Below are 14,367 nucleotides of genomic sequence, written 5' to 3'. Positions count from 1 at the left end.
TTTTTTACCAGAAACTGTCAAAAGAGGCCATTCTGCCTCCCGCTGACATCAAGAACATCTTCTCCAACCTGGACGAGATTCTACATCTGCACGGTAGACTCAGTCACAAGTGATTTTCCATGGAAAACCATAATTTAAAGGGGAGATAATGTGCTATCGTAATTAAAACTACCAAACCACCTTTATGTTTAAATGAACTGTTAGCAGCAAGCTCTGGTCAAAAATCGGTTAAAAGTTGGTACATATGCGTGACAATTCCCATCGCTTTAAATAAAAAATGAATCTTGGTCAAGACATAAGGAATAGGCTGCTTCACCTCAAAGAGTCAGTGGTCATACCTTGAGACTACACACTCTAGCACAGCAGATGGCGGTATGTTGGTTGTAACCAGCTTTTAAACCAAGACCTCAGGTCCCTACTTGGCCTAAGTGAAGTTCAGTGTGAACGTGGGAAGAACTTCTTCCACAGACACAAGCAGTGTTTCTGTAAAGAAAGAAACTCTTTGTAGTAGTTTTTTTTTTTTTTATTCTTTCGTTGTTAAATATTTTTATTATAGGTATACAACACCATGTCAGTTAGTAATGGTATTTGGCGTAGTTCTTATGAATAAAGGGTCATAGTATTTGGCCATAATTAAATTTAAATTTAAAAAAAAAGGTTATAAATTCGTTTTGTGAACAAAAAATTGTGACTGCTATTGTGGGTTGAATTTCTCGTTACATCCCTATTGTTGATTAGATTACATTACATATTATTAAATCTCTGCATTGGACTGACAGTACTGTGATTCTCCAAGGACGGATGGGTTCATTAAGTCAAATAAATGAGACGACAGTGTCAGTAATACATATACTCAAGAAGCTGAAATGTTTGATTTACACATATACACTCACCTGCTCTCCTTTTGTGCCTTTCCTTTGAATTTCAGTTTCAATATTGGAGCAAATGCTAGCGGTGCGGAAGAGGAATGAGTCGTCAGTAATTGATCAGATAGGAGATGACCTGCTCTCCTGGGTGAGAACAGTTCTCCAGCTGAAATTGTATATTTTCTTTCAAACATTTTCCCGTATTGAATACATTTCACGATGAGTGATGTGGTGGTGGGGGCAGAGGGAGGGCAGAAAAGCATTGTGGTCGAAGATATCGATTTGTTGGCCCCGCGGTTCTTTTACAGCAAAAGAAGAAACGTTGGCCCAGAATTGGCTTCTTTTTCAGCCAACATGTAATTTATTTTGACACATGATATGAACAGAAATGGTAAAGCACTCATCCATGGTCTTTGTGCGCTGATTGTCATAGCGTGACATTTTTATATCCAAACTTTAAAAACCAGAACCATAAATATGACCCAGAGAAACTACTCTGCCCCCTGATGGTGAAAGAAACATTCTCACAGTTTGGGGGCAAGTAAATGAAATAGAAGCCATTCCTCAGTGACTGTCAGATCGTTCCCCCAGCTTTGGTTTATGTCCTTATCCTTTAATATTACATGTGATACATTAGATATGAGATGATCGCATATCAGCCGGCACACATGTCTGACATGAGTCTCTGTGGCGTATAAGTGGATTAAATGGTTCCCTGAGGGCCGCGACATTGATCTGTCTTACAGTAGATGTAGATGTCAGATCCCTCTGACAGACTCCCCTCACAGAGTAACTAGTCATTACCGTGGTTAGAACGACCCATGTTTCCATGGCAACCACCCACGACCCAGATGAGATTATCTCGGTGGCTGACGTTGGTCTGTCTCTGTCTTTGTCCTGTGGTGGCTCTTGTGGTTACAGTTCATCGGTGGTGAAGAGGAGAAGATCAAGCAAGCGGTGGGGACCTTCTGCTGTAACCAGCCTTTTGCTCTGGAGATCATCAAAACCAAACAGAAGAAAGACTCCAGGTTCTTCTCCTTCATCCAGGTACTGATGTCATGCTCTTCTACTGACACACAAAACTAGTGGATGAAGTTCAAATTGAATGACTGAGTAAATGATGGTACTCTCTGTGTTTGTACAATGCATATTTAATTCAAGACTTTCTTAATTCTTCCTTTCCAGGAGGCAGAGAGTAACAGACTCTGCAGACGGTTGCAGCTGAAAGACATCATTCCAGTGGAAAAATTATCAAATGTCCCTGAATTGGTCACTCACAAGCAGATCAATGAAATAGTTTTCTAGATGGGATACCCTAGATTTGTCCATATCTGTCCGGCTACTGGGTCTTTCAGTCAGGCTGCATCTGGTCCACAGGCCATAGTTTGCCCAGGTATTCTGTAAACTGACAGTTTAAAGATGATCACAGTCACTATTGATGTCTTTGCTTGTCTTTAAGGCACAAAAACAGAGCAGTGTTTATTCTGCAATCTAAAATGAACGATTAAGAACTCTTCAGAGATGAAGCTGTGAAGAGTGAAGAACCACATAACCAGATACAATTTAGAAATAAAATAGAGATTATTATCTCAATGGTACTGGGGAACCTGAGCTCATTTCAGGAAATTGTATTCTTCATTATTTGATCCGTCCCAGTCTGGAGTTTGGGTTGGAGTCAGAATAAAATCACTAATGATAAAGTGTAAGTAGCTATTATAGGAGCATAACCCCCTCCGCCCCCCACCACCACCTCACTGCAGTCCCTGTTTATAGCATCATTTTAGGGAATGATAGCGTATTATGTGCCTGGCAGGCAGCTCTCTGGGCAGCACAGTTGGTCTTATTTCTTCTTATTATTATGTGTTTTAGACAACACAGCGGAGAAGGACAAAGTGAAGCAGGCAGCAGACTGTTGTAGAATGATTTTAAATCATGTCAACCAGGCTTTAAAAGAGTCTGAGGACAAGCAGGTAAGATCCTTTTTTATTTTTAAGTTATTTTTAGTTTTGACTTCCTCATTTCAAATTAAATATTTGTATTGTACTTGATTCCTTGATTTACAATATTAATGGATCAACTTCTATCCTCAGAGGTTAGAGGATTATCAACGAAGACTTGACCTGTCCTCACTGAAGCAGACTGACAACCCAGTGATCCAGGAGTTAAAGGTGACTTGTTGTCACGAGCCATAAGCTTTCTTCATAGACATTATAGTCCAGAGTATTCTTCCATCTTGACTTCACAAATGTTCCTGCATTCTCAGGGCATGGATGAAACCTCCTTCACCAAATGGCCTGAAGGTTGAGAGATAACAGTCGTTTAATTCACTTTTTATATATATATATATATATTTACAGAACTTGGATCTAACCAAGAAAACGTTGGTGCACGTGGGACCACTCTCATGGAAAGTGAATAAGGACAAGACTATTGGTATGTTCTGTTTTACAGTGCATGTGTGTCTGTATGTATACATAAATATAGTCAATATATATATGTGTGTGTAAATATTGTAATTATAAAATAGAACATCTGTTAAATTAAATACATGTTACAGTCTAATACGCAGTACCCTAATACTTTTTAATGAATGTTTAGATTTATAAACAGAGTTTAGTGAAATCTTTAAAAACAAATGTTACATTTTAAGCGACTGAAGCATTTTTGATATTTTGTTGACTCAATTATAATTTATTCCAAAGACCCAGACTAAGTCCACTGTTAGTCGTCAAATTGAACACTGCTGTAAATTCAGTCGTCTCTCTTCTGTCAGAGTTGTTTACACTCCTCCTGGAGGACATCCTGGTGCTGCTGCAGAAACAAGATGAACGCCTTATCCTCAAGTGTCACAGCAAAAACCTGGCGGGCACCGCAGACACCAAACACATCTTCAGCCCCATCATCAAACTCAACACGGTTCTGGTGCGATCAGTGGCCACAGGTCAGTCAGAGAGGCTTTCTTCCTGCACCTGTGGATGGCAGAGTTTTACTAAGTTTGTCCTCTCTGCTTTACACTGTCCAGACAACAAGTCCTTCTTCGTCCTTTCTATGTCCGAAAATGGAGCCCAGATCTATGAGCTTATGGCGCCCACAGTCGCTGATCAAAAAACGTGAGCACAAAGATAAGATGGATTGAGTTTGAATTGTTTTTGTGTTTTACAAATGGACTAATTATCTTTTGTTTTGTTTTTTTTTGCTCACTAAAGGTGGCAGGAGTTAATAATCCAGAGAGCTGATGCCATGAAGGTCAAACCTCACAACATTATACCGTTACCTCAGAGCGAGTATGTGGCTAAAATGTAGTATTTTTAAGTTTACTTACAATGATCAAGTTAGTTAGTTCCCACGTTGTTTTTGACATGATCTGATCTTGTGTGTCAGTGGGGAGAGAGATGGAGTGGATATCATCACCGCAGGTGTCTCCAAGCTGAGCAGAGACCCCGACCGCACGTCCACAGGGAGCACACAGTCCACAGGTAACACGTGGGCCACACATCATTTCAACTCAACGGAATAGAAACGTTCCTCTCTGCTTCTCAAACAACCTCGTGCTTCAGCAATTTGCAGATAACCCCTCTATAATTATAACCCCCAATTTCAACTTAAAAGAATAGAAACGTTCCTCTCTGCTTCTCAAACAGCCTCGTGCTTCAGCAATTTGCAGATAACCCCTTCTGACAAGCGTAATTATGTCTGTGTAGATAAAGAGAGCAGCCCAACTTCTAGGAGAGCACTGCAGAGCTGTCTACCTGGTAATAACCTGTTTGACAGAGTAAAATTTGTGGAAAAGGAGAAGGAGGACGGCTATGTGGACCCAGAGCTTCCTTACCAGGTCTCCGACGATGGCAGAGCAGCAGATTCATTCAACATGTTTCCCTCTAGGGCAGCTGAAGCTCTGAAAACATGTAAGACAAAAAAACACTGAAGGCAAGTGCAGGTGGTGAAAAACAACCTGAAGTCACTCTTCTTTTTTTTTCACTCCTTCAGTGGCAGCGTTGAAGCAGGAGCTGGTCACACAGCTCATGTCTCAAGAGCCCATAGAGCAAACCAAACAATCCACGGGGGCTCGTCTCCTCAGGGCCACCTCACTGCGAACGCCCATTGACAGTCGTGCCCGGGTGATGGCACACAATGGCTCGGACAAGAACAGCACCCACACCGAGGACCAGGCTCAGGACCTGGGTTCTGGAGACACGGGCTTCTTCGACTCTCCCGATGATTATGGTGAGACAGAGACGTCCAGACCTGACCGGGGTCACATGGTGCTGCCTCATCTAAGCTGCTTGGGAGCTCCTTACAATTCAAAATATGTGTTGGGTAACAGTGGACCATACAAGATAATTATTGATTATCTTATCAGTACTGCCAATGAGGACTGGTCAATAATCAATAGGTAAAGATCCATGCCAAACCTTTGTTTTAAATACTCCCAGCAGAATTCTTGGTCCTGGAGGGCTACGGCAGGGCAGGAGAGAGCAGCACAGATGACGAGATCCTGGCGTCGACCACAGGGAAGCAGCTGAGCAGCGCACAGGGCTGTGCCACTGACTCAGGCATGAATTTAAGATTTTCTTCAACCTCCCAGGCGGGCAGCCTGTCTATCTTCAGTCGACAGGTGCTGTCACATCTCAGAAACCTTCAGTCCAACCTCAACTACCTAAAGGTACTGATGAATTTCTCTTTAAAGCTCATCACTGTCTCGTTGCGCCATAGTCTGACTGTTTTTTCACTTCTTTTTTGCAGGATGTTGAGGCCAAGTACAATAATTTATTACGCCTGAGGTCAGAAAGGTCAGCGGAAGACCCGGACAGAAACAAAGGTATTTCAGTTGAGCATATTGTCTGAATATGTGTGAATCTGCCGGCCTCTACATATGGACCACTTCCTGTATCTGTCTGAACCTTCACCTCCATCTTTCTGCCAGATAAGAGATAGTGGAAGTTCCTGCTGCAGACTTTGGCTCTGCTCCCAAAGAGGAAGTACCAACATGCAGTCTGCTCCTCCTCATTGTGTTCTGGACATTTGGGACATCCTATAAGCTTGTCCTCTCACTGCTGACCCCTCTGCAACTTTTACTCTCCATCGCCAACAGCTGTTGTTGCTACAGCAAATGAGAGACTTGAATGAGAGCAGAAATGTTTGAGGGAGGAGCCATTTTTTTTTTTTTTTTGTCTCTCAATGCCACATTCCCTCTCCGTCAGCACAAGGCAATCAGGGAAGTGGGATTGCTCTGCCCTTCCAGAAAACCCCACCCCCACCTCAACCATCCATCACCCAATTCCCACCTGAACTCCTGGCAAGTAAGAGAACTTATACCAAAATGTACAAAGATGTGTGTTTAGAATATATATATATGAAACAAAAGAACGAGAAAAGGAAAATTTTTAAGATAATGTATTAAGTTTTTTTTTTATCCCAAGATGTATTTATTTTTCTTTCTTTCTTTGAGAATGTGTCTGTGGAGAATAAGTGTCTCCACATTGCTTGCATGCTTTCAGCCACTGTGTTCCCTGATTGGCTCCCTTTCCCTGCTTCAGTCACATGGGCTTTGTGTGAGTGATGAATAAAAACATATGTGCCAGCCCAGTAGAATACTGAGAAAATGGCAGGATCTATATCTATATCGATATATACATATATATTGATATAGATATAGATATATATATATATGGCCAGAGTTGCACTGGTGATGGTTTGATCCAAATGTGTTAAAGAAGACTTTTAGATAAAAATCTAGGAGTGGTGTTTTTGGTGTTTCACTAGAATGAAGAGTCCGAAGGCTCTGATCTGGTCCTGTTGCATTTCTCTGCTGCCTCCGACAAGTGTTTGACCTCTGACCCTCTCCCTCACTTCCTTTCTTTTGTAATTCCTTCTGCTCCTGTTCTCTTTGAACACTTACAGGTGTCATTCCCATGTTTTCCCTCCTCCCTTAAAGCTCTGTAACTTGCTGATGCTTTTACCCAACCCCCTGGATCCCCCTCTACAAGCTGTCGTCATGCCCCGTCATCTGCCCCGGGGTATCTTGCACCGTTACCCCTCTGTGACAGAGAGTGGTCATCCCCGAGCAACGTATTAGCTTCTGACAGAACTGCTGCTGCTGTCGTCTGTGCTCTGGGCAGTTCTTAGCTGCCTGCTCTGATATTCTAACCACGTCATGAAGTTCAACATATACTGTACAATGATCAAGTTGGAAGGTTATGCATAACTTTAGTAAATAAATGGTGCCATGACACATTCAAACAAGAAATGAAACTTGTCTATTGTGTTGATTTTATTTGAGTTTGAGAAGTGAGAAAACAAATGTTTTGAATCACTGAAACAATACAACTTTAGACTTTCATTCAAGTATTGCAGAGATGATTCAGTCACTTTCTTGCACTGATCAAGGCCAACTGAGCATTAGTAATGATGACTAACCTAAATGCCCTTACACCTTAGCCTTGCATTCTTTCTATTGCATTGACTCAAGCTATGAAATTAAAATATATTTGGAAATAAAGATAATTTCTAATCAGAACTTTACGACTTAACCCTAATAATGATGTCCTTCAGTTCACATCATACTGTAAATTTATAATGCTGTAGATTTTGTAGGGAAGAAAAAGTGATGAAGCGCGCAAACTTTCGCTGTCTATTTGTTTAATCTCTATGCCAGCGGCGTTGTTTTCGTCGATTTACGGCAACGGATCGCGCATGCGCATACGTGGCGTACTGAACTGACGCTCGAATGAAGTTTGTCCAGGTGGTGATGCCGTTTTTCGCCGTCCAAGTTGAATGTGACACTTCGGTTCCGCCAGGTAACCTGGATCGGGCTGTGACAACACTGACAACTGCGTGACAATGAAGATCTCCATCATCTGGGCTCAGTCTCTGCACCCACATGGTAGGGTTGTACTCTTTTGTCGGAGTAAAAAGTTTTGAACAAACATTTCTTAAGCTAACCCCGTGGATCAGAGGTGTGTTGCTGTCCGTCCCTCATGCTCAGCATTACTGGGAGCTGTTTAAACACGCATGTAAACAAAGTAGAAATATGTTTAAAACAGCATTCCTTCACCGGTCCAAGTCTTTTCCCACTGGCAGGTTTTCTCCAAGTACTTGAATTTTTTTTCCATACATTTGTCCAGAATCAGTAGTTGTGCTTCATTGACCATGTGTGATTATTTGTCTCTGTATGTGACCCTGTGGTGCAACTACCCTCTCCCATTGGCTGCCAGGGTTTGTTTAAATGAACTCATGACCGCAGAATATTGCGGGGGTCAAATGTCCAGGTCTCCACTGTTGAAAAATGCATAATCAATTTTTTAAATATTTAAATCTGTGACATGTGGCTCACCAAACTTAAGTCACATAAATATTTCACATTATCATTTTTATCACATGTCTGTTGTTCTTTTCTTAACCCTTAATTTTGCTGCAAGTTTCTGAAACAGAGTTACTTCTAACTACTTTGTTTGTATTTTTTGTTTTAAATAATTGAGCTAAAAGGCCAAATTACCTCAGTAAATTCTGTCTAAGCAATGACAGTACAGAGTGTTGACAAGGTAATGAGGAACTATTGAGGTGGAACATACTTGAAAATGAGAGAACCCCTGTCAACAACAATGATTTCTGAATCAGATTCTGAGAAATGGTGAATAAAATGTTTTTTTCTACTGGTTTTGTGAGTATTTTCTAAAGTACCAATGTGTAGTTCTGATAATGATCTATGGACACAATTAGCATAATGTATTAGCAAAAAAGTTTCATATTGTTTTTCAGAATGTCACTAGAACTAAAGAAGTGAATATGTATTCTTATGTCTATTTACAATTGTTATCATCTCTGAACTTTTCTGGCAGTAAATGCTGATACATATTTTTCTTTTGTGTATTTACATGTCGACTAACCTGTGGTATGTTAGCCTCCAGTTTGATCTCATGACTGACGACAACCTCTGTGGACAGGGTCAGCAGGTGTCTCCTTCTCTTTTGGCCGTCACATTGACACGCAGTCCCTCATTTTGACATGTTCGATTTTTCAGAGGCTGTAGCTAACACCCGCTGTGACGTCACTCCTACCCAGAGGAAGGTAGTGCTGGTAATCTGAGTGCAGTGACGGATGTCTGTTAAATTCCAGTTGACCTGACGTCGTATGCTGTGGTTGATGAATTGTGGTGGAGACACAGCCGTTGCAGCTGCTGTGGTTCAGTTGTTGTGGTTGTTGGTTTGCATCATTGTGTTGTGCATGTACACATGGTGGGCTTGATATCTGACGGTTTAGTACCCCTGGTACCGACATTTTCCTTTTGTACCTGTGTGAAGAAAAGTCCTGGGAGACAATGGTCCCAACTACAGGAACAGGAACTGCTTCAGAATGACAAATGAAGGGATTGAGTCCATGACAGCAGAGAACGTTATGAACATATCCAGCAGGTGGCAATCTTTCACCGTGTACGTGATATTGAAATGTCCCACACCCTGGAATTTACAGGGACAGGAGGTGAAAGGCTTTGTTGTGGGAAGGCTACCATGAAAGATTATATGAGAGATTAGAGATTAGGAGGTTAAAGATTTAGTTTGAATCGGAACTGAGCCGATTTAGGGTTAAAATTAGCCATACCTGCTAATTCTGGTTGTGTGTGTGCGAGGGAGAGAGGGAACGAGAGAGGTTAAGAATACTCAGATTTTTATAGAGAGGTTAAAAAGACTTAGAATTTAACTAGCCCACTCCCAAAAAACCTCTGAATTGGTCAGATGGAACAGTCAGCAGCGAACGATAAAAATAAACATTCAGAGTCGGTTCTGTGCAAAATAAAACCAGTAAATATTACCAGTAAAACTAAGTTTTAGAACAGTCCTGATCTTAAAACGGTGTAAAAGAATGCAAAAAACAAAAAACTTAAATTATACATTCTGTAGAAGTACTAACTTTAAAAGGAGTAAAATGTGTGGGTTAACTGTCGTTGTACTGGTGGTACAGGGAGAGGCAAAGGGAGGGGGTGAGGTACAGTGTGTGAAATTGTGAGGGTCACTTGGATGGTGGTGAGATGGAGTGAAGAAAAGACTTAAATTAGGGAACAAAAGAGAAGAATGGAGGGAGGAGGAGGAGGAGGAAAAAATGTTTGAAAGATGAGGAGAGGGTGAGAGGGGAGAGGGGGAACTGTAATTGCCTGGTTTCCACACACACACACACGCGCACACACACACACAGCTGTCACCGAGCTAATTGCACCAACCAGGACAAAGCGGCAGAGAGGTGCCAGTCATTTGGGAGCGTCCAGGAGAGCAGATCACGTCAGGCTGTGATGACACCAGTCTTTGTCCTCCTCCACCTACACAGGTACAGAACAATGCTGCTGTTAAAGGCGGTTTACTCAGCTTCATCCTAAAAGCGGACTGTGACGGTGTTCCTCATGTAGAACCAAAAGCCCACAGCTGCATCATTGTTCTCACCCACCAGGCCTTTAAAGTTGTGTCATCTTTAAATATAGCCCACAAACCTTCACCCACATGGTTTTGGGTTTTTTTTTCCACATACTGTTTTGCATAAAGTTTGGACTCAGATTCAAGGCTGAGAATCCAGCTGAGAATTCCACATGTTCTGTGCTGCTGCAGAACATTTGCTTGAGATTTTTATTTTAGTTTTTTTGATTGTTATGCTGGTTGCCATTTATTTTTACATATCACAGGCTAGTCATGGATTAATCACGTGATCTTAAGTAGTCACGATTAGTCACGATTAATCAATCAATCATATTTAATTGTGGCAGTAAGTCATTAGTCATGATTAATCACGATTATTCAAATCAAAATACTAAAATATTTCAAAACTTAATGAAGATGTTTGGAACAGAAACACCGATATCAGCAGATAGATGTCAGTGTTTCTATCTGTGACTAATGCAAATAATGGAATTATTAATTGGGCAAAAGTCTCTTCACACAGTTGGTATGTAGAATTCTGGGTGAAATCATTTAAATAAAATGTACAAGAATAAACCTAAACTTTCAAAGAAACTTCTGCACCTTTGATGTCTGCTGCCATACAGTGGCATCAACAGAAATGACAGTCAGTTCGTTGTAATGCAGAAATGTGGACAGCTGTCTTCACAACCTCCTGCTGACGTGACAAAGGCACACAGGACTCCTCATATAGTTCATCCATATTCAGTTTGTCCTTCATCTGGAGGATCTCAACTGTGTCTGAGAGGTTGGAGGATGTGAACTCACTCTTCAGTCTTAAGACCTCCACATGTTTGGGAAAGTTGCTGTCTGAGAGGTCGTAACACTCTCAAGGTAGCTGACTTCATGCTTATAGAAGTCCTGTGTAATGGCTGTTGCTTTACAGTCTGGAAACTCCAAAAATTAGACCACCGGTTGCTGCTGGAGCTTGGTCTGAGGCGTGTAGAGGATGTCATGTAGTTCACAGACAGTCCTATCATCTCTCTCCAACAGCAGAATAGCATTATGGAGGAAGGACAGGTAGACCTGTAACTCCAGAGGCTGCCCATCACTGTGTTGATCACTTTCAAAAGCTTCCAAAGCACCTTTGGACAACGCTTCTCTCCAAGTGACAAAACGTAGGCCTTACCTTCAGGCCAGCTGGCATGGAGCCTCGAGACAGCAGGCCGTAGACTGAGCCATCTTGTGGGCACATTCCATAACAGCATGGAAATGTTGTTCAACAAATTGAAACACTGATTTCGTGTATTTCGATCATTTGTATGAGAATTGACTGATTTTATTGATTGTAAATTCAGTGTCTATGTCCAGGTTGTCTACAGTATATCTGGAATTGTGTCTTGCGTAAATCACACTGGCATTATCAGCACTCTAAGCAGATATTATTTCATATAATCAGGTTTCAGACCGTTTTCCAGCAGTTTATGTGTTACTTGTCAGTGAATGGAATCGGATATCTCTTCTCTGTCCTCATCATCATCAAGAACACTGGTTTTTAATCCCAACTTTGGTGTTCAGTGTCTTACAGCTAGACGCAAAGGCTTGATGCTGCTGTGATTCAAGGAGCTAAGACAGGTTATTAATCAAGCTGCCTTGGTGTGACCACATGACATTTTCTTTGGTGTCTCCGAATCTGAAGAAATTTCAGGGCCTTGCTTGCCACAGCAGTCAGTTGACTGATATGAATGTGCATGTTTTACTGCGTGGTAAAGACTGGTAACTTCTGCTGCAGGAATTGTATCAAACTCAGTGTCGTTTGGTTTGCAAAAAAAAAAAGAATGCTGGTTCAGAATCTCTTCACTGGTCTTAGACTAAGTCCAATCTTTGCATCTTCTCTACACACGCCCGCCTTCACAGAAGATGAACTTCCAACTTCCTACCATTTGATACGCTGAAGTGAGTGCAAATGCTGCGAGTCAGCAGTTTGATTGACACACCACTGAGCCTGTCAGCTGTCGCCGTATCCATGAAGTGGCTCCAGCACTGATTGCTGTGGACAGGACTGGTAGTCGTGCCCATAGACAAGCAGGCAGATGAAAAATTATTTTCAATGAAGTGGGACAAAGGCTGTTCAGTACAAGGCATTAATATTCTAATGCTGCTACAAGTGCGTTCATTACCTTGTTGCTAATGTATGCAGAATGTCCAACATGTTCACAGCTGTCTGGGCTCCAGCCGCTGCTCGTCCTGCGCGTCTGCCCTGAATTGAATAACGCTGCATTGTTCCTGCCTGAGCAGTTACTGCAGCAGGTATTGTGTTCATCGCCACTGTCGTTAATAGAACCTCCAAACTGTCACTCCGCATATCAAGCACAGGAATGGTCTGGTCCATCGTCTGCGTGCTTCATTTCACCATTTGGCGAATTGAGTGTACTTCATCAATATTCATCGGTTGAAGAACAAACACAAAGAGGAAGAGAAAAGTGAGTCCGTGCTCTGAACAGGGTCCGTGGTGATTTGGTACAGTTGTCAAACTGTATATACAGTGCCATATGAGTGCCAAGAAAATGTTGTCTTTGTAGGAACGGTCAGTTTCAGCATGTTGTCACTGTAATCACAACGACTTTTTCCTACTTAGATAATAAGACGGTTTATCAGCCAAAGCCAGCAGTGGGCAGTAGACACTGAGCAGCTGCCCAAGGGTGACGTCTTGTCTTTGGCATCTGCTGGTCACTCGGGGGACGGAGGGGCTCCTCGGAGCCAGGTCCATTGTGTTAGGACAGGTTTATAAGTTCAGGACAGGACAGGGTCAAGGTAAGGATGGTGTAAGGTCAGCGGGTGAGCCATGGGAGAAGTCCATAAAACAACTGCATACGTTCACTTGTTGTTTCTTAATTTTTAGAGCAAAGTCAAAGTCGATTCGTTTTCTTTTGCCATGAATCACTGTCTGTTTGTGTGGCTCTGATCGAAAACTATTTCAATCCAGTCTGAGAAAAATTAAATAAATAAAAAAGTGAAAATAAAGTGGACTATTTCCAAAAAGTTAAAGTGGAATTGAAATAACTGAGTGTTCAGACAGTGATTTATGACACTGGGTTTTTTTTTCTTTTCCATTTTAGAGAAAAATGTTTAAAAGAAGAAGGAAAAAAAGCTTTCTATCTAAATATTTCAATCAAATATTTATACTTTGAACCCACAGAAGGGTGTAAAAATATTTAATAAAATATTTATTCTTTGACAAACACTTTTCTTTTGTTTGTTTGTTTTGGTGTGAATCATTGTCTCTGGAACTGACATTGCCAAAGGCACATTTCCTCTTAGTGGGATGAATGTCACAGTAAATCAAGGACGTTTGTTGCCTTGTAATACGTCACTTTGGTTATAACCTGTTTCCCAAACAGCAAACTCTGACCTTATGGCATTGATTTTCATGCAGCATTTCTTCTCCCCCACTTTCTTCCCCTTCATCGATGCTGGAGCCAATGGAAGATGGATTGGACTGAAGATCAATTTGTTCTCCACAGTCTGATTAATCCATCGCCTCTCCAGTAATCACTGTCCAGAGCACAAACAATGAGCCAGGAGAGACGTGGAGGGGTTGGTTAGGCTGACGCTGAGAAATGAAGTGACTCCTTCAAATGGGAGGAATATGCTAAAACCTAGCCTGACTCAGTCGTCTCGGCCGTTGAGTCCCAACCACTCTGCCGGGGCACATTAGTTCCCTGTGAGAGACCAGGTGTACTGTGGAGAAACATACGATTTCACTTAATAGACGGAAAAAAAAAAAAAATTGCAACAGAATTGGTTCCAAAGTGTCGCGGTTAGCATACTTGGCTTACAAGCTGAGAGTCCTGCGTTTGATTCCTAGAAGAACCACATACTAAGTGCTCCCAAGGGGGCATCCCAACAAACAGACCCCTGCCTATCCCTGGTCTGGAAAGTCTTGAATTGGGTCTCGGAGAGCTCAGTATATAACAATGGTAACCAGTAAAGGTACCTGTGGCCTGGCATCCCGGCGGTCTAATTACCACGCCTGGCCCAGCCTCCGCAGCCCACTTTGCTGCGTAAGGGAAGCCACAGCGGCGCCACAAACACATTGAGCCGTTGAACTGTGACCTGGA

At 41.9% G+C, this 14,367-nt stretch overlaps 2 protein-coding genes across 2 annotated transcripts in view; both read left to right on the top strand.

Moving 5' to 3' along the window:
• The window catches only part of arhgef12a (Rho guanine nucleotide exchange factor (GEF) 12a), a 35,285-nt gene extending 28,172 nt beyond the window's left edge, over positions 1-7,113 (top strand). The window contains exons 26-41 of the mRNA XM_025055253.1: positions 4-93; positions 929-1,014; positions 1,788-1,913; positions 2,052-2,162; positions 2,651-2,836; positions 2,957-3,034; positions 3,224-3,299; positions 3,640-3,807; positions 3,889-3,976; positions 4,073-4,150; positions 4,248-4,342; positions 4,568-4,771; positions 4,854-5,090; positions 5,300-5,529; positions 5,610-5,685; positions 5,791-7,113. Of these exons, the coding sequence (XP_024911021.1) occupies positions 4-93; positions 929-1,014; positions 1,788-1,913; positions 2,052-2,162; positions 2,651-2,836; positions 2,957-3,034; positions 3,224-3,299; positions 3,640-3,807; positions 3,889-3,976; positions 4,073-4,150; positions 4,248-4,342; positions 4,568-4,771; positions 4,854-5,090; positions 5,300-5,529; positions 5,610-5,685; positions 5,791-5,801 (1,940 nt within the window). The 3' untranslated portion in view covers positions 5,802-7,113. The remainder of the gene's footprint in view (positions 1-3; positions 94-928; positions 1,015-1,787; positions 1,914-2,051; positions 2,163-2,650; positions 2,837-2,956; positions 3,035-3,223; positions 3,300-3,639; positions 3,808-3,888; positions 3,977-4,072; positions 4,151-4,247; positions 4,343-4,567; positions 4,772-4,853; positions 5,091-5,299; positions 5,530-5,609; positions 5,686-5,790) is intronic.
• Positions 7,114-7,247: 134 nt separating this feature from the next.
• The window catches only part of grik4 (glutamate receptor, ionotropic, kainate 4), a 261,758-nt gene continuing 254,638 nt past the window's right edge, over positions 7,248-14,367 (top strand). The window contains 1 exon segment of the mRNA XM_025055124.1: positions 7,248-7,749. The gene's annotated coding sequence lies outside the window, so the exon portion shown is untranslated.

This window comes from Cynoglossus semilaevis, chromosome 4 (assembly GCF_000523025.1).
Source record: "Cynoglossus semilaevis isolate Cse_v1.0 chromosome 4, Cse_v1.0, whole genome shotgun sequence".
Classification (NCBI taxonomy): Eukaryota; Metazoa; Chordata; class Actinopteri; order Pleuronectiformes; family Cynoglossidae; genus Cynoglossus; species Cynoglossus semilaevis.
This window is presented reverse-complemented; position numbering and strand designations above follow the sequence as displayed.